Source organism: Hyperolius riggenbachi, chromosome 4 (assembly GCF_040937935.1).
Source record: "Hyperolius riggenbachi isolate aHypRig1 chromosome 4, aHypRig1.pri, whole genome shotgun sequence".
Classification (NCBI taxonomy): domain Eukaryota; kingdom Metazoa; phylum Chordata; class Amphibia; order Anura; family Hyperoliidae; genus Hyperolius; species Hyperolius riggenbachi.
Genome location: NC_090649.1, coordinates 315,672,697 through 315,698,078, shown reverse-complemented (window position 1 = coordinate 315,698,078; position 25,382 = coordinate 315,672,697). Strand labels below are relative to the sequence as shown.

General features: G+C 42.8%; 1 protein-coding gene across 2 annotated transcripts in view; it reads right to left on the bottom strand.

Annotated features, from left to right (window-relative positions):
- The window catches only part of PCMT1 (protein-L-isoaspartate (D-aspartate) O-methyltransferase), a 112,177-nt gene that overhangs the window by 44,562 nt on the left and 42,233 nt on the right, over window positions 1-25,382 (bottom strand). For both annotated transcript variants that reach the window (XM_068231688.1, XM_068231686.1), the window contains exons 2-3: window positions 2,967-3,071; window positions 934-965 (exon numbers count right to left, since the gene is read on the bottom strand). In XM_068231688.1, the coding sequence (XP_068087789.1) occupies window positions 934-965; window positions 2,967-3,071 (137 nt within the window). The remainder of the gene's footprint in view (window positions 1-933; window positions 966-2,966; window positions 3,072-25,382) is intronic.

Sequence of the window (25,382 nt, the reverse complement as noted above, 5' to 3'; positions counted from 1 at the left end):
TTTAAACATTTTTTTATACCCTTACATCTCTGGTACACTTTAAATTTGTATTCAAAGTTGAGGAAGTGATTACATTTAATTTTTCTTATCTGCCACTATTAGTTTACATTCCTGATAGAGTTTCAGTTGAATACCAGCAGAAAGTGCACACAGAAGACAAATTCTCAGTGGATAAACCACAATATATAAATACTCTTATATAAATATATAAAATCAGCTATGCAATAAAGTACAATGGCAGCTTTCACAGCAGATAAACTGTACTTTGGGAACGTATAATTTGTATACTTGTGCACAAAAGCAAATATGATAGCTATATGGGTAATAAAAAGTAGGAAAACTTGCCAGAGTTTAAAGGGATACTGTAGGGGGGTCAGGGGAAAATGAGCTGAACTTACCCGGGGCTTCTAACGGTCCCCCGCAGACATCCTGTGTTGGCGCAGCCACTCCCCAATGCTCCGGCCCCGCCTCCGGTTCACTTCTGAAATTACTGACTTTAAAGTCAGAAAACCACTGCGCCTGCGTTGCCGTGTCCTCGATCCCGCTGATGTCATCAAGAGCGCACAGCGCAGGCCCAGTATGGTCTGTGTCTGCGTGGTACACTCCTGGTGACATCAGTCGCAGGAGCGAGGACACGGCAACGCAGTCGCAGTGGTTTTCTGACTTTAAAGTCAGAAATTCCAGAAGTGAACCGGAGGCGGGGCCGGAGCATTGGGGAGTGGCTGCGCCAACACAGGATGTCTGCGGGGGACCATTAGAAGCCCCGGGTAAGTTCAGCTCATTTTCCCCCGACCCCCCTACAGTATCCCTTTAAGTCAGCTTTAAAGTGTTATATGAAGAACTAAATACATATTTGGGCTGCCATTAAGTAAAGTTCAAATGTAAATTCTCCAGTAAACTTTTTACTGCACATAAAAAAAGTGTAAAGCTTACCATGTGTGGAGCACTAATAGTTGCTTGATAACCTAATAAGGGAAAAAAGTGAATCTTTTTATCATAAGTAAACAATTTAAATAAAAAAAACAGAAACACACATATGCATTGATGAAGAAAGTGCAACACACATTCCAGACAGGCACAATTCCACACATATGAAAAAAATCCACAAATGCTCAAAGTGTACCTGACTGAAGTCAAGCATAGTAAGGGCCTGTTCAGACTATATGCGTTCCTAGCCGTTTTCAGGGAACGCGTACTGGTACCAAAAACGCATAGAAACGGCTCGTAATGCTTTTTAATGGGGTAGTTCACATGTATGCGTATGAGACGCATACGTTTCTCATCCGCATTGCTGCACGCAGTTCTGTGCGATACGCATAGAAACGGACGCAATGAAAGTCTATGGACGCGTATCAAAAACGCGTACTATTGCGTTTTTAGCGTCAGTTTTCCTCTGCGGTTCCCATAATTCTTTTTTTCCCCCTGGGTCACGTGTTTGTGCAAAACGCAATAGAAAACGCATTCAAACGCAAGAAAAACGCATGCGTTTTTTCAACTTGCGTTTCTTTGAATTTATACGCGTTCTACAAACGCAGCAAGTCTGAACAGGCCCTTAAACTAAACATTCTCCTAATCTACCTTAGTTGTATCTATAAAGTATTACCGATCTTTCAGTAGTGTTAAAATCAGCACCTTAGATCATCCAGGAAGGACGCTTGACTACCACTCAGAAGCTGAACACTCCACCTCCCATCTCTGCCCAGTTAGTAATGCGGGCTCTCGCTCTTTTCTGTCAGGGAAGATGGGTAGGGAGCCACATCACTATGGAAGAGGATGGGAAGGGCACCATTCAGCTTATGGGTGTTAACTGAACTTACCTTTTTGAGGAGAAAAGGCAATTTTTTTTAACAATACACCTTGGAAAATTTGTAATACATGTTGAAATAAAATAAGGGCAGTTTAAAAGACTATTAGAATACCTACCAGGCGGCATGTTTATTTTTAAGGTCTTTGATCCCCTTCAGATACTTTTTAAAGATAAATCTATATTTTTATCAACCTATAAAATCAACATCTTCCACAGCAGTGTATACGTAAATAATAACCTACCTAATAAAACCCGTCTCTGCAATCCATGTCTGTGCGTGTGTCCCTGCAACTGCGCATGTGCCACAAGGACAGCCGTTGTTGGGATGGGAGCAGGACAGCCAGGGGCTGGCTAGGCGTGTGCGCGCATGCACGCTGACAGGTTAGAGCCAGTTATTAAACAAGCTAAGGTCGCTAGTATAATATAAAGCACATAGCAAAATAAAGACAGTATGGGTAACATGCATTTGAATAACTCATGTACAATGTACATATAAATGGGGCAGTAGTTCCAGAGTAAAAAATAAAATGAAAATTTTAAACCAAAACCTGAGTTAGTAATTTACTCAATTTCCAAATTAACTCATAAGGCCTAATAGAGGCCCTGTTTTATGTGCTTGATGTGTTATTACACAACTATCTGCATTAGTTACGGTTTTAGTTTATCACTTTTGTAAATGTCTCTAAACACCATCTGTAGTAAACGATGCTATTTTAATAGCTCATTAATCAAGAATGTATAAAGGTCATGTTTTTGTGTGAAATGAGGCTTCTGTGAAAAGTATCCGTTCCTGAAACTTTGATCACATGACCAGAAGTAGCCAAAGAAGTCCATTTCATACTCTGAGTCCCATCAACCTGCTGTTTAGGCTAAAATGTGATGACCACAGACTGAATAGCTCTGAGAACAGTCTACATTAATGATAGTTTATGGGTCAGGAACTGGTCAGTTTCTGGGCTCCCAACTCGCTTCAAAGCAATTTATTTGGGGACACCTAATGAAGGCGCCCCTATACAGACTAAAACAAGCTTTGCCACTGAGTTTTTACACAGACATAGGAACATGTATGCACCTGGAGCTGGGCTTTCATTTGTACAAGCTCATGGGAGATAATGGGACAATAACAAGGTCATTATTTGTATCAGCAAACTACAATTACCTATTGACTGAGGTGAGTCCATGTAAGGATTGCATTTTGCATAATGCCTTCTGTCAGTTTCCAGCATTACTTCAAATACTTTGTCTGACTTGATGATCCCATTTTCTAGAAAAAAAAAAATGTAGAAGAATTAAACAATATTTTCCTACATAGTCAAAAAACAAAAACAAAAAAAAAGGGATTGTGGAGGATCATTTTTAGGTGACAGAAATTTAAGGTTTTTGTAGTATATAAAAGTTTAAGGATAAACAAGGATGGTTCATATCAAATGTGTTATTGGAGATGAGCAAGAAAGTTCTTGCAAAATGGTAGATTGTCCTGCAGTCTGCGGGTGGCAAGAGCTGTATATGCAGGGGTTTACTTCTCTAAGCCACTGCCTCCCTTCCATTCACCTTTTTACACCTCTGACTTCAAAGTGGAAATTCCAGCTTAGAAAAGCAGAAGTGTAAGAAGATGGAATGCAGCATAGAACACATCAGAAGTTAGACAATGGCTTAGGTGAGCCAACACCCGCATACACAGCTCTCACCTTTCATATACGGGACTGTTCTTGCTCATCCTTAAAGCGGTTTAAAACCCTGACATAATATTCAATAAAAACATGTTTTCCTACTTTTTATATGCCATACGGTTAGCATATTTGCATTTGTGCATAAGTATTATTCATTTAGAAGTTATAGGTTCCCAAAAGTACAGTTTTTTGCTTTGTAAGCTGACGTTGCATTTTATTAATAACTGGTTTTATTCATTATGTGCTGAAGGCAGACATGCTTTGACTCTCATATATGTAAGAAAAGTGTCCATCTAGGCAGTTTTAATCAATTAGTAATCAATCATCATCATCAGCCGCCAAATGTACATAATAATAATAATTGTATAAATAGAAGAAAGTAACCGGCACTGCTTTATCTGGATCGTTCTGGATAGGATCTTTTGAGGGTCTGATGTTCAGGGTATGCTGCCTTTGATGTGCTCAGGAAGTAGAAAACAAACAATCTCATCACCATAGGAATACATTTCCGGAACTATCACCAGGCTAGTCTTCAATAGGTTAAATGGTATTAACAGATTCTTCCATCCATTACCAACAATTTAAGATACATTTCACATACCAGTTTGATCTTTCTACCGTGGGGCAATGTGGGAGCAGCGGTCCGCCTGACGACCGCTTCGCTTGGTGTAAGCTTCCTCTGAGGCTCCGTGCGCAGAAAAGACTCCATCTCTGTGTTCTTTTAAACTACCGGGCGTTCGCTCCGTGTACAGCGCCTGTCACGCCGCTTCCGCATCACTTCCTGCGTCCTTGCGTCAGCGCGTACGTTTGTTTGCGTGCCACGCGTACACAACGTAAGCACGCACACGTACGTTCGTTTGCGTGTCACGCCTACGTTCGGCAGGAAGTAACATGCGTTCCACTGTGGATCCTTGTACGTCTTTTCTTTATGACATGCAATTATACCATTATAATGGATCTAGCTTCTCCTTCTGGGGCTATCAGGACACATTCTTCTTGTTCTTTCCTTGAGACAAAAACTACCATATGGTGCTATTTTAATACAATGTCTGTTTTTCAATGTTATTCCTTAACCAACTTATTTAGCACCATGTATTATCTTCTCACATTACCCCATACCCAAATTCTGTTAGATCCAAATCTAAAAACAATAATCAAGGGTCTTAGACTCAAATGCAATTACACATTCCCTTTAAGGATCCAGAAAACATGCCATGTCTGTGGTCATTCAAACCTAAAGGTCCCAAAGCATCACTTAACAATCCATCTACTTTCCTTCCTTAAAGCGGAATATAACCCTGCATTTCAACTTTGCTCTAAAACATTATTTACAGTATATTATATGCAACCAGCATTTTTTTTTTTTTACTAGACCAGCATTGGAAGGGTTACACAGGGCTTTAAAGTTCCTGGAGATTTCTGCAGACGCTCCTGAAGCTGAAAGACATACATTTTGTTTACATAATGTATCTAAGTGTTGAATGTGACTCATCTCTCTCACTGAGAAGGAGCTTGGATGACAGCCAAAGAGTGTGTAACTGTTTATCAATAGATACATGTAACTAAATAGAATGTATCTATCTGAACTTCGTGATTTATAGCAAAGGACTTGAATTCAAAAAACGAAGAGGTACAGTGCAGTTTGGCAAAAACTTGTAGAAAAACTTTATTAGTACAAAATATCAAAAAAGTTTAAAAGCTTTTTCAATTCCACACATATCATAGGTCTTCATATAGGTTAAATCACTGCCATAAGGCATAAACGATTGAAGCCGATAGGTAAGTATTGTATTCTGGCTTGGTTTAATTTTGAAGGAGATTTTTGTATCTTATAGGCCTATAAGATACAAAAATCTCCTTCAAAATTAAACCAAGCCAGAATACAATACTTACCTATTGGCTTCAATCGTTTATGCCTTATGGCAGTGATTTAACCTATATGAAGACCTATGATATGTGTGGAATTGAAAAAGCTTTTAAACTTTTTTGATATTTTGTACTAATAAAGTTTTTCTACAAGTTTTTGCCAAACTGCACTGTACCTCTTCGTTTTTTGAATTCAAGTCCTTTGCTATAAATCACTTAGATCACTTTGGGCAAGGTGGACTGCCCTTAAAAGGACTTTGTGTTTTTGATCCTTCACGTTTGATAAAAAAGGACGTCACCCAATTATATGCATTTAGTTGTCTATCTGAACTTCTGCATATCTCTCCAGGACCTTTAAACCTCTGTGTTTAACCCTTCCAATGCTGGTCTAGTAAAAAAAAAAAAATGCTTTTTGCATATAATATGCTATAAATAATATTTTGGAGCAAAGTTGAAATGCAGGGTTATAATCCGCTTTAATAATAATCGTTCTCGATCACCCCCCCTTGTAGGAATCGGGACCTGTTCAAGGCCTGCAAATTTCAGGCAGGTTGTGTCTCCTTCATGTGCACTCCTGAAATGTTCGATCAATCTACTACATCCCACTCCAGTCTCCACTGACTTAATGTGTTCTTGTATTGTCTTGTCGTCATACCTACGTAGAAGCGGTGGCATGGACACCATACAATATATACTACGTGGGTTGATCTACAGGTTATGAAGTCCCGCCGGAGCAGTGGCCTCAGGAGATGATCCAGGTACTTGGACAGTCTCTCGGTTAGGGAACCCAACCCAGAGACTATCGGACGTCCCGGTGGACTGGTCCAGGACTTATGTACCTTAGGCAGGTGATACCAAACTGGTCTCCTTGGAAATTCCGGTATTAAATCATCTGCCAGTTTTTGTGTTAGGTATCCCTTTCCCACCCCTTTGCGTAACAATGTTCTCAAAGACCCCATAAATTTCATTGTTGGATTCCCTTTCAAGCGCCTGTAGATGTTCTCATCTTCCAGTTGTCTCAATGCTTCTCTTCTGTATTGATCAGCCGTCATGACAACAAGGGCTGCCCCTTTGTCTGCTTTTTTCAGGATCACATCAGGTCTATCTTTGAACCATCTTATAGCCTTTTCATCATCTTTACTTAAATTAGGTTTCTCTGCCTTATATTTTAGAGCTTTGAGGTCACTCTCTACCTGACTTTGAAATATATCTATGGGGGATCCCTGTGTCACTTGAAACGTCCATTGGTTACATTTAGAAGAGCACCAACTCTAAGTAATAAATTAACAGCCAGTGAATTTAGAACACCAAAAGAACTCATGGCTGGAATGGGGAAGATCCAAGGGTAACTATAAATGTGGCCATTGCTCTTTATGTGCACATATGAATCCAGGGAAATATTTAAAGGTGGGACCGATAGAAAACAGAATGAGAGAATTCATAACCTGTAGATCAACCCACGTAGTATATATTGTATGGTGTCCATGCCACCGCTTCTACGTAGGTATGACGACAAGACAAATGAGGAAGCGAGTACAAGAACACATTAAGTCAGTGGAGACTGGAGTGGGATGTAGTAGATTGATCGAACATTTCAGGAGTGCACATGAAGGAGACACAACCTGCCTGAAATTTGCAGGCCTTGAACAGGTCCCGATTCCTACAAGGGGGGGTGATCGAGAACGATTATTATTAAGGAAGGAAAGTAGATGGATTGTTAATAGTGATGCTTTGGGACCTTTAGGTTTGAATGACCACAGACATGGCATGTTTTCTGGATCCTTAAAGGGAATGTGTAATTGCATTTGAGTCTAAGACCCTTGATTATTGTTTTTAGATTTGGATCTAACAGAATTCGGGTACGGGGTAATGTGAGAAGATACTACACGGTGCTAAATAAGTTGGTTAAGGAATAACATTGAAAAACAGACATTGTATTAAAATAGCACCATATGGTAGTTTTTGTCTCAAGGAAAGAACAACAAGAATGTGTCCCGATAGCCCCAGAAGGAGAAGCTAGATCCATTTTATATATAAAAAATATAGAGGAATAATATCTTTAAATATTTTTCTCAAATATATTTTTTCTTTTATGATGGAATTAATAAAATATACCTTTTATGTGTTTTTAGTGTAGATGAGTCTATATAGGATACAACACGAGCCAATTTAATTATTTAGCACCATCTAGTGGTATAATTGTATGTCATAAAGAAAAGACGTACAAGGATCCACAGTGGAACGCATGTTACTTCCTGCCGAACGTAGGCGTGACACGCAAACGAACGTACGTGTGCGTGCTTACGTTGTGTACGCGTGGCACGCAAACAAATATACACGCTGACGCAAGGACGTGATGCGGAAGCGGCGTGACAGGCGCAGTACACAGAGCGAACGCCCGGTAGTTTAACCACTTGAGGACCCACCCTTTACCCCCCCTTAAGGACCAGCGCTGATTTATGTGATCTGTGCTGGGTGGGCTCTGCAGCCCCCAGCACAGATCAGCTGGCACGCAGAGCGATCAGATCGCCCCCCCTTTTTCCCCCCTATGGGGATGATGTGCAGGGGGGGTCTGATCGCTCCTGCTGGTGGCATGTTGCGGGGGGGGGAGGCACCTCAAAGTCCCCCTCCGCGGCGACATTCACCCCCCTCCCTCTCCTACCTGTCCCCCCGGTGATCGGGGCTGCACAGGACGCTATCCGTCCTGTGCAGCCTGTGACAGGATGTTGGCTGTCACATGGCGGCGATCCCCGGCCGCTGATTGGCCGGGGATCGCCGATCTGCCTTAAGGCGCTGCTGCGCAGCAGCGCCGTACAATGTAAACAAAGGAGATAAATGTCTCCTGCGTTTACATTTAGTCTGCGAGCCGCGATCAGCGGCTCGCAGGCTATTCACGGAGACCCGCTCCGTGATCTAACAGGAAACGGCCGCTCGCGCGAGCAGCCTTTCCTGATTAATTAGGGAGGCACCTAGTCCTCCAGCTACCACTTTGCCGCCGCACGGTATGAGTGTGCGGTCGGCAAGTGGTTAAAAGAACACAGAGATGGAGTCTTTTCTGCGCACGGAGCCTCAGAGGAAGCTTACACCAAGCGAAACGGTCGTCAGGCGGACCGCTGCTCCCACATTGCCCCACGGTAGAAAGATCAAACGGGTATGTGAAATGTATCTTAAATCGTTGGTAATGGATGGAAGAATCTGTTAATACCATTAAACCTATTGAAGACTAGCCTGGTGATAGTGCCGGAAATGTATTCCTATGGTGATATGATGGTGATAATAATAAAAAATTTGAGGACTTGTCCCGGTAACAAATAAAATCAATTAAAACCTAACCTAAATCTAAATGTATCAATACATGGTATAATGCAATCTTTATCGTAATTGCAGAGAGCTGGTAAGTAATAGGTTCTGCAAGCTAAATAAATTTAAATACACCTCCCATATAATCTATGGTCTAATATTATCAAAAGCCGCCATAAAACAAAGAGTCAGGTCTTACCCAGATCTGCAAAGTTGATCCGCTGCCTCTCCGTGCCCCCTCACACGTTCCGTGACCCAGTCACTTCTCCAGAAGGTGAAGTTACTGGGATTCTGTCCTTGCTTAAGTGCCAAACGTTCCTCCCCTTCCTATCACCTGACTTCCTCTGTCGTCTAGACTTCCGCATGTTTGCGGTTCACGTGTGCGCGGCCGCGCACAGTGACGTCATCACGAACCCCGTCTGAACAGACGGGATATCGTGACCACGTGCCTATTTACAGAGTTTGTTTGCAGGTCTGGGGTGGAACAATAACGTTTTTCAAGGAGGCAAATGTTTATACTATCTCATATTGTACAAGAGTTATTTAGGCATAGGTGTTACAAACAATGTTTTAGGTACAATCATAATCTTATATTGCTTAACCACTTTACCTCCCTTGCTACGCTTATCTACTCCCCACAAAACTTTACTTGAAGCTCAGGGGAGTAGATAGGCGTACTTGTGGTAAACAGTGTGCTGTATGCCCAATAAGCTATCTGATTATGTATATAGGGTATCATTTTAACCGTGACAAGTGAGAGAATAGATTTTGTGTTTGACAACTGAGGGCTAAGTCATGTGATTTTTTTTTTACCGGAAAACTCAATGAAAAGCAATAAAACTGTTATTTTTATATACTCCATACCCCTAAATAAATACTTGAAAAAAAAACAAACAAAAGTGACAGCATTGAAAAGAGAATACATAGTTACCCTAGGGACTTCGCTTTTAAAATATGTATGCCATGAGAGTGTATTACTGTTAATCATGAAGATAAGGGCTTTTAATTACTGATAGAGTACAATGAGAAAACAAAAAACACAAACCAGAAACGAATATATTATCGCCATACATTGTACTAGGAACATTATTTAAATGTTGAGATAACCAGGACAAATTAGCAAATACAATGTGTGGGTTTTACCTATGGTAACATTGTTTATTTGAAAACTATAGTGCATGGAAATGGAGAAATAGTGTATTTTTTCTTTTTTTTCTCATTTTTCCCTTTAAAATGCAAAGATAATAGCATAATTACTAAAAGCAAATATCACCCTCACAAAGCATAATTTGTGGCAAAAAAAACAAGATATAGATCATTTACATCTGATGAGTAGCAATAAAGTTATTGGTGAATGAATAGGAGGAGCGCTGAAATGTGAAAATTGCTCTGGTTTTTAACCACTTGAGGACCACCCCCAGCCGATGGGCGGCAGCAAAGTCCGGGCCCAAACGACCGCAATACGCCCATCGGCGGGGGTGGCTGCGGGAGTGGCTATGCGGCGATCGCGTCATTCGTGACGCGATCAGCCGCCGGGGACTCGCTCCGCCCACCGCTCGCAGTAACCCGGCGGCCGTTCGGAAGCGCCGGCGGGTTACTAGCACCCGAATCGCCGCTGCACGTATGTATAATAGGCTTTGTAATGTATACAAAGCCTATTATACTGGCTGCCTCCTGCCCTGGTGGTCCCAGTGTCCGAGGGACCACCAGGGCAGGCTGCAGCCACCCTAGTCTGCACCCAAGCACACTGATTTCCCCCCCCACTGATCGCCCAGAGCACCCCTCAGACCCCCCCTGCCCACCCCACAGACCACTGTTTGCACCCAGTCACCCCCCTAATCACCCATCAATCACTCCCTGTCACTATCTGTCAACGCAATTTTTTTTTATCCCCCCCCTGCCCACTGCCCCCTCCTGATCACCCCCCCACCCCTCAGATTCTCCCCAGACTCCCCCCCCCCCGTGTACTGTATGCATCTATCCCCCCTGATCACCTGTCAATCACCCCCTGTCACTGCTACCCATCAATCAGCCCCTAACCTGCCCCTTGCGGGCAATCTGATCACCCACCCACACCAATAGATCGTCCGCAGATCCGACATCAGATCACCTCCCAAGTGCAGTGTTTACATCTCTTCTCTCCTCTAAACACCCACTAATTACCCATCAATCACCCCCTATCACCACCTGTCACTGTTACCCATCAGATTAGACCCTAATCTGCCCCTTGCGGGCACCCAATCACCCGCCCACACGCTCAGATTGCCCTCAGACCCCCCCCCCCCCTATCAATTCGCCAGTGCAATATTTACATCTGTTATTCCCTGTAATAACCCACTGATCACCTGTCAATCACTTATCAATCACCCCCTGTCACTGCCACCCATCAATCACCCCCTGTCACTGCCACCCATCAATCAGCCCCTAACCTGCCCCTTGCGGGCAATCTGATCACCCACCCACATCAATAGATCGCCCGCAGATCTGACATCAGATCACCTCCCAAGTGCAGTGTTTACATCTCTTCTCTCCTCTAAACACCCACTAATTACCCATCAATCACCACCTATCACCACCTGTCACGGTTACCCATCAGATCAGACCCTAATCTGCCCCTTGCGGGCACCCAATCACCCGCCCACACCTCAGAACGTCCTCAGACCCCAGCCCTGATCACCTCGCTAGTGCATTGCTTGCATCTATTTCCCCTCTCTAATCACACCTTGAGACACCCATCAATCACCTCCTGTCACCCCCTAGCACACCTACCCATCAGATCAGGCCCTAATTTGCCCTGTGTGGGCTCCTGATCACTCGGCCAAACCCTCAGATCCCCCTCAGACCCCCTTCCGATCACCTCCCCAGTGCATTGATTGCATCTATTTTCCCCTCTAACCGCCCCCTGAGACACCCATCAATCACCTCCTGTCACCCCCCTAGCACTCCTATCCATCAGATCAGGCCCCAAACATCCTGTCATCTAAGAGGCCACCCTGCTTATGACCGGTTCCACAAAATTTGCCCCCTCATAGACCACCTGTCATCAAAATTTGCAGATGCTTATACCCCTGAACAGTCATTTTGAGAAATTTGGTTTCCAGACTACTCACAGTTTTGGGCCCGTAAAATGCCAGGGCAGTATAGGAACCCCACAAGTGACCCCATTTTAGAAAGAAGACACCCCAAGGTATTCTGTTAGGTGTATGATGAGTTCATAGAAGATTTTATTTTTTGTCAAAAGTTAGCGGAAATTGGATTTTTATTGTTTTTTTCACAAAGTGTCAGTTTTCACTAACTCGTGACAAAAAATAAAATCTTCTATGAACTCACCATACCCCTAATGGAATACCTTGGGGTGTCTTCTTTCTAAAATGGGGTCACTTGTGGGGTTCCTATACTGCCCTGGCATTTTAGGGGCCCTAAACCGTGAGGAGTAGTCTAGAAAACAAATGCCTCAAAATGACCTGTGAATAGGACGTTGGGCCCCTTAGCGCACCTAGGCTGCAAAAAAGTGTCACACATGTGGTATCGCCATACTCAGGAGAAGTAGTATAATGTGTTTTGTGGTGTATTTTTACACATACCCATGCTGGGTGGGAGAAATCTCTCTGTAAATGGACAATTGTGTGTAAAAAAAAAATCAAAAATGTGTCATTTACAGAGATATTTCTCCCACCCAGCATGGTTATATGTAAAAATACACCACAAAACACATTATACTACTTCTTCTGAGTACGGCGATACCACATGTGACACTTTTTTGCAGCCTAACTGTGCTAAGGGGCCCAAAGTCCAATGAGTACCTTTAGGATTTCACAGGTCATTTTGAGACATTTGGGTTCAAGACTACTCCTCACGGTTTAGGGCCCCTAAAATACCAGGGCAGTATAGGAACCCCACAAGTGACCCCATTTTAGAAAGAAGACACCCCAAGGTATTCTGTTAGGTGTATGATGAGTTCATAGAAGATTTTATTTTTTGTCACAAGTTAGCGGAAATTGATATGTATTTTTTTTTCACAAAGTGTCATTTTCCGCTAACTTGTGACAAAAAAAATTCTTCTATGAACTCACCATACTCCTAACAGAATACCTTGGGGTGTCTTCTTTCTAAAATGGGGTCACTTGTGGGGTTCCTATACTGCCCTGGCATTTTAGGGGCCCTAAACCGTGAGCAGTAGTCTAGAATCCAAATGCCTCAAAATGACCTGTGAATAGGACGTTAGGCCCCTTAGCGCACCTAGGTTGCAAAAAAGTGTCACACATGTGGTATCGCCGTACTCAGAAGAAGTAGTATAATGTGTTTTGGGGTGTATTTTTACACATACCCATGCTGGGTGGGAGAAATCTCTCTGTAAATGGACAATTGTGTGTAAAAAAAAAAATCAAACAATTGTCATTTACAGAGATATTTCTCCCACCCAGCATGGGTATGTGTAAAAATACACCCCAAAACACATTATACTACTTCTCCTGAGTACGGCGGTACCACATGTGTGGCACTTTTTTGCACCCTAAGTGCGCTAAGAGGCCCAAAGTCCAATGAGTACCTTTAGGATTTCACAGGTCATTTTGCGACATTTGGTTTCAAGACTACTCCTCACGGTTTAGGGCCCCTAAAATGCCAGGGCAGTATAGGAACCCCACAAATGACCCCATTTTAGAAAGAAGACACCCCAAGGTATTCCGTTAGGAGTACGGTGAGTTCATAGAAGATTTTATTTTTTGTCACAAGTTAGCGGAAAATGACACTTTGTGAAAAAAAACAATTAAAATCAATTTCCGCTAACTTGTGACAAAAAAAAAATCTATGAACTCGCCATCCTCCTATCGGAATACCTTGGGGTGTCTTCTTTCTAAAATGGGGTAATTTGTGGGGTTCCTATACTGTCCTGGCATTTTAGGGGCCCTAAACCGTGAGGAGTAGTCTTGAAACGAAATTTCTCAAAATGACCTGTGAAATCCTAATGGTACTCATTGAACTTTGGGCCCCTTAGCGCAGTTGAGGTGCAAAAAAGTGCCACACATGTGGTATCGCCGTACTCAGGAGAAGTAGTATAATGTGTTTTGGGGTGTATTTTTCCACATACCCATGCTGAGTGGGAGAAATCTCTCTATAAATAGACAATTGTGTGTAAAAAAAATAAAACAATTGTCATTTACGGAGATATTTCTCCCACCCAGCATGGGTATGTGTAAAAATACACCCCAAAACACATACTACTTCTCCTGAGTACGGCAATACCACATGTGTGGCACTTTTTTGCAGCCTAACTGCGCTAAGGGGCCAAAAGTCCAATGAGCATCTTTAGGGCCTTTTTCCACTAGCCTGCGATTTGCGATTTGCTGCTGATCGCAAATCGCAAGGTACATTAAACTAATGGAAACTGCAGCAGCAATTTCCATTAGTGCGATCCGATTGCGATGCGATTTTGGTCAAAGCGCAATCGTCGTCCTGCCGCGTTTTGTATGCGATTGAGCTGGACTATAATGAGTATAGTAGCTCAATCACAATCGCAATCGCATAGTGGAAATTGAAATGCGATTGCGATCGGAATCGCGATCGCATTTCATAGTGGAAAAGAGCCCTTAGGCTTTACAGGGGTGCTAACAATTAGGCACCCCCCAAAATGCCAGGACAGTGAACACACCCCACAAATGACCCCATTTTGGAAAGTAGACACTTCAAGGTATTCAGAGAGGAGCATAGTGAGTCCGTGGCAGATTTCATTTTTTTTTTGTCGCAAGTTAGAAGAAATGGAAACTTTTTTTTTTGTCAGAAAGTGTCATTTTCCGCTAACTTGTGACAAAAAATAAAATCTTCTATGAACTCACCATGCCTCTCACTGAATACTTTGGGATGTCTTCTTACCAAAATGGGGTCATTTGGGGGGTATTTGTACTATCCTGGAATTTTAGCCCCTCATGAAACCTGACAGGTGCGCAGAAAAGTCAGAGATGCTTGAAAATGGGAAAATTCACTTTTGGCACCATAGTTTGTAAACGCTATAACTTTTACCCAATCCAATAAATATACACTGAATGTTTTTTTTTTTTATCAAAGACATGTAGCAGAATAACTTTCGCGCTCAAATGTATAGGAAATTTTACTTTATTTGAAAAATGTCAGCACAGCAAGTTAAAAAAGTCATTTTTTTGCCAAAATTCATGTCATTTTTGATGAATATAATAAAAACTAAAACTCGCAGCAGCAATCAAATAGCACCAAAAGAAAGCTGTATTAGTGACAAGAAAAGGAGGTAAAATTCCTTTAGGTGGTAGGTTGTATGACCGAGCAATAAACTGTGAAAGCTGCAGTGGTCTGAATGGAGAAAAAGGCTCTGGTCCTTAACCTATTTTGGTTTCTGGACGTAGAAACTACGTCCAGAAACCATGTGCGCTACCGCGCGCCCCCGCGGCCGATCGCGCGCGTGCACGCGCACTCCCGGCCGCGGATTCGGTAGTCAGGGAATCAATGTATCGGACTATGAAGTCCGATCACTGATTCCTCTCCCCCGCTGAAAAAGCGACAGCTTCTCTCGGAAGCTGCGCCTTTTCTGGCCATTCACTGCCTGATGCGCCACTCTAAGCGTGTGTTACGCTTAGAGTGACGTCATGTAAACAAACTCATGGCCGCCATCTTGTGGCCAAAAAGTAATACTACACCTGAAAATAAAAATGAATTAAAATCAACACACATTTACATTATAAATCTATTGTTTACCCCCCACCCTCCCAAAACTACCCAAATAAAATGTTTACTATAAATAAAAAAAAACATTACAATAAAAAAAAACAACATGTAAATATTTACCTAAGGGTCTAAACTTTTTAAATATCAATGTAAAGATGAAATATTTCTATTTTTTTTTATTTTAAACTTGTTAATAGTGATGGATGCAAAATGGAAAAAATGCACCTTTATTTCCAAATAAAATATTGTCGCCATACATTGTGATAGGGACATAATTTTAACGGTGTAATAACCGGGACATATGGGCATATACAATACGTGAGTTTTAATTATGGAGGCATGTATTATTTTAAAACTATAATGGCTGAAAACTGAGAAATAATGAATTTTTCCATTTTTTTCTTATTCTTCCTGTTAAAATGCGTTTACAGTAAAGTGGCTCTTAGCAAAATGTACCCCCCAAAGAAAGCCTAATTGGTGGCGGAAAAAACAAGATATAGATCAGTTCATTGCGATAAGTAGTGATAAAGTTATAGGCATATGAATGGGAGGTGAACATTTCTCTCGTGAAAACCACGGAACCTGAATGGGTTAAGGGGCGAAAAGACTGTGGTCCTCAAGTGGTTAAAGAGGAACTGTAACGACAAAACGTCCCCTGGGGGGTACTCCCCTCGGGTGGGGGAAGCCTCCGGATCCTAATGAGGCTTCCCACGCCGTCCTCCATCAGTCAGGGGTCTCGCTGCAGCCCTCCGTGCAGCGGTGACGTAATATTTACCTTCCTGGCTCCTGCGCAGGCGCTCTGACGGCTGTCGGCTCCGAAGTAGGCGGAAATACCCGATCGCCGTCGGGTCTGCTCTACTGCGCAGGTGCAAGTTTCCGGCGCCTGCGCAGTAGAGCGGACCCGACGGAGATCGGGTATTTCCGTCTATTTCCGTGCCGAAAGCCGCCACAGCGCCCCCGCTGGAGCCAGCAAAGGTAAATATTGAAGCTACAGTCGTCTCTGTCGCCGGCTGTTCGGAGGGCTGCAGCGAGATCCCCGTGGGACAGAGGACGGCATGGGAAGCCTCATTAGGATCCGGAGGCTTCCCCCACCCGAGGTGAGTACCCCCCAGGGGACGTTTTTGTTGTTACAGAGTCTCTTTAAGCAAAAAACCCTGTGGTGCTGAAGTGGTTAAATACAATCCATATACATTTGTTACAATGATTTTTTAAAAAACAAACAAACACAAAAATCAGAAGAATTGATTGGTTGTGATAGATAGGAAGCAAAGATTGGTTTGTTAATGGTGTAGTGAATGATTTTTCTTCCAATCAGAATTTCTGATCGCTCAAACGATTTTTCGCTAGAAATTGGACCATTAGTGGCCACCTTTAGTTGTTATATGTGGATGATTTCTCGAGTGACATCACTTTTTTTTTTTTTATAGAGTAGCCGATATACAAATATGTAAGAAAGTAAGCAAAGCCCATGGAAAGGTTTATCGTTTTCAAACATTTCAACATTACATTTTTCAGGAAACTGCAGCTCTAGCCCCTTAAAGAGACTCTGTAACAAAATGTTCAGCCTTATTTCTTCTATCCTATAAGTTCCTATACCTATTCAATGTGGTCTGGCTTACTGCAGCCTTTTCTAGTTGCACAGTGGCTGTGTTATCTCTGTTATATAATCTAATCTTCTCTCTTCTGTCGGCTCTGTCGGACTCAGGCAGGAATGTGCTATCTGCTGTTATTGGCATAAGCTATACACACCCTCTCCACAACCTATCACAAGCTGGTAACAGACATGTCTTTTGTTTTTGTTGTTAACACTGCCTAAAACTGACAATTACAAGCCAGGATTGCAGCAGGGAGTGGCAGAAACAGCAAAGAGGGACCCAGGAGAACATAAGGAATAGAATGGTATGCTTTTTATTGTAAGAATTTTAGAGTACAGATTCTCTTTAAAGGGTACCTGAGGTGGTTTTGCGTGTAATAATTGGGACACAGAGGCATGTTCTCATCTGTAGGTCATGCCTCTGTGCCCCATCTGTGCAGCTCTAAGGCTCCCCTGCGCTGCACCGCCTCCTACCCATATATACAGACAAGCAGATTGACGGTAGACAAGCAGGGGAAGGGGCGTCCCTTGCAGGAGAGGGTCTCTTGTTTAACACCCCTTCCTCACCTATCAGACCTACTTAACTGGCTCTCTGCCTCCTATTCTCTGCCACACAGTGCTTTTGGAGAGCACTGAGCTGATTGTCGTGACCCTGGGGTCGTGGGCATTTTTGTTTTGTATACAAAAATGAAACTGCAGTACGTACTGGGCTCTCTCCCTTTTAGGTCTTGTAAATTGCTCTATGTTTTGTTAACCACTATACAAGTGTCACTGTAACTTACATAGTCTAGCTCTTCCATATCATGCACCAATGTCTGATTATGTACACTTGTTTGCTTCTTCCACTCTACCATGGAAGATGATGCCACTATGAAATCATTAATAATACACCCTGGTAGGAATAAGAGGCTCAGAACATGCTCATTTATAGCTGGGAAGTTTAGAGGGACACTTTGCTGGAATGGCGGAGTGTAAGAAGATCCAGGAAGCCTCTGGACCTTAGAGGCTTCCCATAATCAAGGTAAGTAGTTCACTCTTTTTTCTAAGGACTACTGAAGCGAGAAGGATATAGAGGCTTCAATATTTAACCACTTGAGGACCTAGCCTTTACCCCCCTACTGTAGCAGCATTGTAAAAATGTAAACAAAGCGGATTTTTTCCGCTTGTGTTTACATTTAGCCTGCGAGCTGCGATCGGCAGCCCGCAGGCTATTCACGGAGCCCCCCCCCCCCCCGCTGTGAAATGACAGGAAACAGCCACTCGCGCAAGTGGCTGTTTCATGATTAATTAGCCTGCAGCCGGCGACGCAGATCTGCGTCGCTGGTCCTGCAGCTACTACTTTGCCGACGCGCGTTATGAGTGCGTGGTCGGCAAGTGGTTAATTCATTTTAAGCAATACCAATTGACTGGCTATCCTGCGGATTCTCTAAATCTAAAAAACTTTAGCCACAGACCGTAAACAATCATATGCAGATCAGGCATTTCTGACATCAGATCTGACCAGATTAGCTGCATATGCTTGCTTCTGGTGTGATTCGGACAATACTGCAGCCAAATAGATCAGCAGGGTTGCCAGGCACCTATTGTTTAAAAGGCTATAAATATGGCAGCCTCCATATTCTTTTCACTTCAGTTGTCCTTTAAGGAATGTTTCAGGTGCACTATAAAAGTTGGTACAATAACCAGTGTATAGAAGCAGGTGTTACAGCCAGGGCTGTGGAATTCGAGTCAAGGACTTGGGAGCAATTTTGGGTACTTGGAGTCGATGGTTTCATAAACTGAGTTGTCACATGATTATTGTACCGACTCTACAGCCCTGGTTACAGTGTAATGCTGGTTTCAGCATTGATCCCCAAGTTTGTTGCTGCGTTTTTAGGTGAAGGTTGCTCGATATTATATATATGTGCATAGCCTGGGTGGTATTACCAGTAGCATTTCTGAGACTCAAAAGGGTAAATAAGGACATAAATAATTAAAGAACTGTTCTAACTTAAAGATTGCTTACGACTAACAAAACTTAAAACAAATATATGAAAAGAGAAGAAAACATTTACAAGAGTTCTCTTTGCTTTGACATTTATGTGTGGGCAATTGAAATAACGCAGGCTTTCACGGGTCCAAGTCAGCCAACTGCTGGGAGTGATGTTTTGAAACAGCTGGAATTTGCACAGTAAGCTAGTTCTCCACAAAATGTTAAATCCTAGGAATCTATCAAAACATAATCAAAAGCTTCTTTTCAAATGTATGTGGTCAGGCCTAAATATTTTATCAGCTTGCTGAAAAAGTCACCACAATTGCTGTGTCCTAGCAATCTTTTTCACTTCACTATGCTGTGCCCTACTTCTATTTAATACTATGCTATTTTATTACCCTTGTCACTGGATTTGAGGACTGTAGACTGCAGTAGCATATTCTCTAGAGCCAGGTTATTATTTGATATCTTCCAAGTACACACAGCATATTATATTACCCTGTAAATGTCATACTAGTTGTCTCTTTAGTGAACACCAGAATAGAATACTATTAATAAGCTTCAAGTACAGGAGTTCCCAAACCCATTCATTTGGTTGTAAACAGAGATAAGGGCTCACACACTGCCTTCCCTGCTGGCTCACTTCATGCAACATTTCCATACTGTACTCCAGAAAGGTCCCATCCTTTTAAACCATAAATTATTGGAGAGCCACAAGACATTACAAATAGCACTGTGTATAAAACATGTTAATTAGATGCTGAAGTACACTTTAAAATATTAGTACAGTTTTGGAATATTTACTCAATAGAACTTTACTGCTGAATTGCAAGTATGCAATGCAGTGCATTTGTAAATAAATTCAAAATACCTATCAAGATGTACAGAAGTTAAATTGATCACAGTATCCCACAGCAATAATTCTCAACCTAAATAGTCACTTTTAGGGCAAAATTCAGATATTTCCCACCGAGAGGATTAGTCATTTCTTTAGGGCTCTTTCACAGTGGGATGTCACAGTGCACACGTTGCGTTAGTGTGTAAAGTGTAGCGTTATTAAAAAGTGCTGCATGCTGTGCGTTTAGCAATGTATCTGCTGCGTTATGTGTGTTGCACGTGCTCAGTAATGTTTTTTTTTTTTTTAATGTAATGCATGCGCCGTTTTCCAGTCAGGACTGAGTCAGCCACTTGCATACCTGATATTTAACTATTTCAGGTAGAGAAAGAAGAAACAGCATAGTTATATGTGCGCTAGGCACTGTACATACAAGTCTATCATCATGTCACATGTCACTTCCGGTATCCTTTAAAGTAATGATGGCCACTCGTTTTACTTAGCTGCTTTTTTCTTGCCCTAATACAAATTCTAACAGTCTATTCAGTAGGACTATCAGCTGTGTATCCACCTGACTTTTCCACAACGCAACTGATGGTCCCAACTCCATTTATAAGGCAAGAAATCCCACTTATTAAAGAGATGTGTGCCCCTGCTAAAACGCCGCTATCCCGCGGCTAAACGGGGTCCCTTACCTCCCAAATCCCCTCATGGAGTCCCGGGGATCTCTTCCTGGTGAGGCAGGGCTAATGGCCGCAGCCCTGCCTCCATGCGCGTCTATCAGCGCGTATCCCGGCCTCTCCCCTACCCCTCTCAGTCTTCCTTCGCTGAGAGGAGTGGGGGAGAGGCGGTGATGCGCCGCTGATAAACGGCGCTGAGAGGCAAGGCTGCAGCCGTTAGCCCTGCCTCAACAGCAGCAAAATGATTTTGCAGGGGGGGGGGGGGGGGGGTGATTTGGGAGGTAAGGGACCCCCGTTTAGCCGCGGGATAGCGGCGTTTTAGCAGGGGCACACATGCCCCTGCTGAATATAAGCTCTGAAGCGAGATTTATTCTCGCTTCAGTGTCTCTTAAAACCTGACAGGGCACACCTGTGAAGTGAAAACCATTTTAGGCGACTACCTCTTGAAGCTCATCAAGAGAACGCCAAGAGTGTGCAAAGCAAAAGGTGGCTACTTTGAAGAACCTAGAATATGACATATTTTCAGTTGTTTCACACTTTTTGGTTATGTACTATACTTCCACATGTGTTAATTCATAGTTTGGATGCCTTCAGTGTAAATCTACATTGTTCATATTCATGAAAATAAAGAAAACTCTTTGAATGAGAAGGTGTCCAAACTTTTGGTCTGTATTGTACCTGGGGCTTCCACCAGCCCCATAAGCTTGGATCGCTCCCACGCCGCCGTCCTCCGCAGCTCCGGTACTGGGTCCCATCACTTCAGCCAGTCGGTGCCAGTCTACTCTCCAGCGGCTACTGGAGAGATACGCAAAGAGCGCACTTCTCTTACGTCCGACTGGCTGAGGTGGCGGGACACGGTACCGGAGCTGCAGACAGTGGCATGGGGGCGATCTGAACTTATGGGGCTGGAGGAAGCCCCAGTTATGTATAATACATTTTACTTGCAGAAGCTCGCGTTTCCTTTACGTTAATCAGGAAAAAAAACTTACTTTAAGTCATTATTTTGCTTGTAAATGTGCTGAAAGGCTATTTTTTTTTTAGCAATTTTGTGATAAATAGGTCATTTGTGAGAAGTTTTGTGAATAGAGCCCAATATGTTTAGAATATTCAAAATCTGTTTTTACCCAAGAGAAACAGTAGTGCGGCACTCTATTTCATTAATGACATACGAATGAGAAATACAAGCAATGCTCTCACCACTGGCGCTGCATTCCTGCTGTCATCACTGGGACATGTGCTCCATTGTAATAAAGGAATAAGGACATCAAATCACATATACAAGGACAAAAGCACGTGCACCTTCCATCCGTTGCTTGTTGTGTTTATTGACAGTGGATCACATCCAAACAGGAACTTACTTCACATCATTGGTCAAAGTACCGTGATTGGCCTTTAGCCTGTGGAAGAAGTGGGTGGCGGGGAAGTAACGGGGGACAAGCGACGGCCGTTTCGTGTCAAACTGACACTCGGTCACACTGCGTTCCACCTGACTGGTGGAACTGACCCACCTCCTCTACCAGGGCTGCCACACAGGCCAATCACAGTACTTTGACCAATGATGTGAAGTTCCTGTTTGGATGTGATCCACTGTCAATAAACACAACAAGCAACGGACGGAAGGTGTATGTGCTTTTGTTCTTGTCAAAATCTGTTCGCCCTCATAACACATGGAGGTGGCAAGATTGACCAGCGATTGGCCAATCAAAATTGGATGTGTGTATGCACCCTAAAGCCCAGTGTCTAAGACTTTGTTCACACTATCTGCTGTGTCATCTGATTGCATGCACTGCACATGATATGAGATCTTCAAGGACATGTTAAAGTCCATAGACACTCATATTACAGTTCACACTTGTGCAGGGATGCATTATTGCTTAACAGTACAAAAATAAATAAAATCTGTGCATGGTGCAGGCTTATGAAAGCCTATGGCTAACATGCAAAAGGACATCCAGCGCATGTTTTTGTGTATTCCTTTTTTTCCCCCATAGATTTTTTTTTCAAACTACTGTGGTGCATGGAATACATACAAACATTCAAGCATTTTTAGATCTGCTAGTCCAGTTGTGGAAGTTATGGCTTCCAGGCTTTCAATTTTATAATTTTCAATAAAAATATAGTTAACCTCAACTCTTATTGTGAGGTCTGATCTGACACTGAATGCATTAGAAAGCAAGTGTAAAAAACCCACTATATTCTGGTAACTCTACAAACGTAATAAATAAATAAATAAAACTAAACATAAAATCAGCTCACTTTATCACCATGTGCAATGTAATAGAGAATAATGAGTATAGATGGCCGCTGCCAAATCACTCACAGGGCTTATATAAAACAATAGACTAGTTGCGCTGGGTATAACTAATCAGTATTTTGGATCCTCAATAATTTTAGATGCCTATTCATAGACTTAATACTTAAAAGTATATGGTTTTATTTTTATAAAACATGTATCAAACAATTGTATTCATAAAATATACACATAAAATTGTATTACATCAGACAATATCGGTACCCATCTAATCAATAAGATTGCTTTAACATAAAACATTCATCCATTCAAACACACTCAGACCTTCCAATGTGTAAAAAAAGAAGAGGATGTGTGAAATGGATAGGTATGGGGTTATTTGGGATAAGTACGCCAAGAGGGGGAGGGGTTTTGGCGCATACAACTTCTTGAGTACTAATATATTGTGCAATAGATATGGATGGTGACCACTGACTATATGATGGAAATTTAGTAGATTGGGGAGTATCAGTATCCGTTGCACAATGTTCCTCTTCGATGATTTTACCGTTCCCCTTGTAATTAGTCCTATTGGGTAGTAGAGGTGCTGATTCACTAGTCAGCACCGTGGCATACTGTTTTTTCCCCGTACTAGCGCTGTCCAATAGGTATTTCAGGAGCGGTAATCCGTTTAGATGTAGTTTTATATATACTCACGCTCCCCTTTGGGATGCCTCTAGATATAAGTCCAGTTCACGCGTTGGAGCTACGGCCGGCTGCTCTACAACTTGTGACAGTTCGCGTCTCCCGTATAATCCTCTGCCTCTGTAGCGGTGAGGCGTAGTGGCAGTTCCGGGAGGCGGCTAGTTCAGTTCCGGTGACGTCACCTGTTGCCTGCGTCTCCTATTGCAAGGTTGCGTGGTTAACACTATACAGCTGCAGTGCACGGACTTGATAAGAGTCATTTTCCGTGCGTTTTTAAGTAGTGTGCTTTATTCCTTAATGCAATTCGGATCCCCAGGTGGATTTACTGAAGTGCTGACGCGTTTCAGCGGTCCACAGCCGCCTTTATCAAAGCCAGTAAAAAGTGAACTGCCGCCTGGGGGATGTTATAGTCTAGATGTTCCCTCCCATATTGATAGAAGTTTCTACTGGGTCTTAGAAGGTGAATTGTCCATCAACATAGATCTCATATGAAAAGTTTATTCGTGCATATCAGTAAAAGGATGATCAGAGTTCCTGTGTAGTTCTCCCAGCATCACAGGGCTTGATTCACTAAACCGTGATAACTCATATCACGGGCGTTTTCGTGTCTGTGCGAGATCGCGAAATTTTGTGCGCAAGCAAATATTTGCGAGAAAATGCGATCGGTTTCGCACAAAAATTCGCGATTGCGTGTGAAAATTTGTGATCGCGCGTAAACGCAAAAATGCGTGCGAAAACAGCCATGATATGAGTTATCACGGTTTAGTGAATCAAGCCCACTTAGTGCAGATGTGGAAAAAGAGTAGCAGGTTGCTTCTCTGTACCACTACGGAAATTATGTAAAGATCAAAGTCCAAACAATCCACATGCCAAAGACTAAATGCTTGCAAAAAATCTATATCTTTTCATGTTACAGTTAGATTTAACCAGAGCATGGCTGGCTGCATAGTGACATGGAGAAAAATAGCAGATTGCAAAAATACTTAGTACAGAATTGATACACTGTAGGTTTGTTCGTACCTGTTTTAATTCTATTTTTTCTTATAAAAAAGTGGTGTTTCACTTTAAGACGCTCTCTCAAAATCCCCACAACAAATGTTTCACGTTCTTGAGCTGGTCCTTCAATTATAATGTTTCCAGGGGAAATACAATTTTAATCTTGAGAGGTCAGGGATGCCCAGACAGTAAGGAATTCCCAATAATTTCAGTGCTGATCCTGGAAAGGAATATCCTAGACATCTTGATCCGCCCGGGGAAATTTGCAGGCGCAAGTTATTTTCAAATAAACTATTTTGAGATTCTATTCATTCCTACATTAGTTCAGACACTGAAGAACATTTGCATGCGATTAATTTGGTAATTTAGCATCTTTTATGTCCCAGTCTAAAAAAACATTTAGACAAGTAACATTCATATTGCCCTTTTCTCCTGGCGGACTCAAAGTGCTTGAGCTGCAGCCACTATGGTGTGCCCAGTAGGCAGTAGCAATGTTAGGCAGACTTACTCAAGCACCTCTTACTGAATAAGCTCCAGCTTATTGAACAGGAAGAGCAGAGATGCAAACCCAGATCATCTGTGTCAGAGACAGAGCCCTTAACCATTGCACTATCCAGCCACCAAAAATATTTAAAGAGAACCCGAGGTGGGTTCTAAGAATCTTATTAGCACACAGAGGCTGGGTCTGCATATAATACCCAGCCCCTGTTGCTATACCGCTCCCCCCCAGCCCCCCTCTGCGCTCTGCTATGCCTACATAAATCATACACCATGCTGGCGACACGCAGCGTGACGCCAGCCGATGGTTTACATCTGTACTTGTCAGTCTCGCTGCTCCCCCGCCTCCTTTAAGTCGCCGCTCCCCGCCCGCATCCCTTCCCTCCAATCAGCGAGGAGGGAAGGGACGCAGGTGGGTAGCCGGCTGAGACACGCTGCGTGTCGCCAGCATGGCGTATGATTTATGGGGGCAGAGCGCAGAGGGGGGCTGGTGGGGAGCGGTATAGCAACAGAGGCTGAGCATTATATGCAGACCC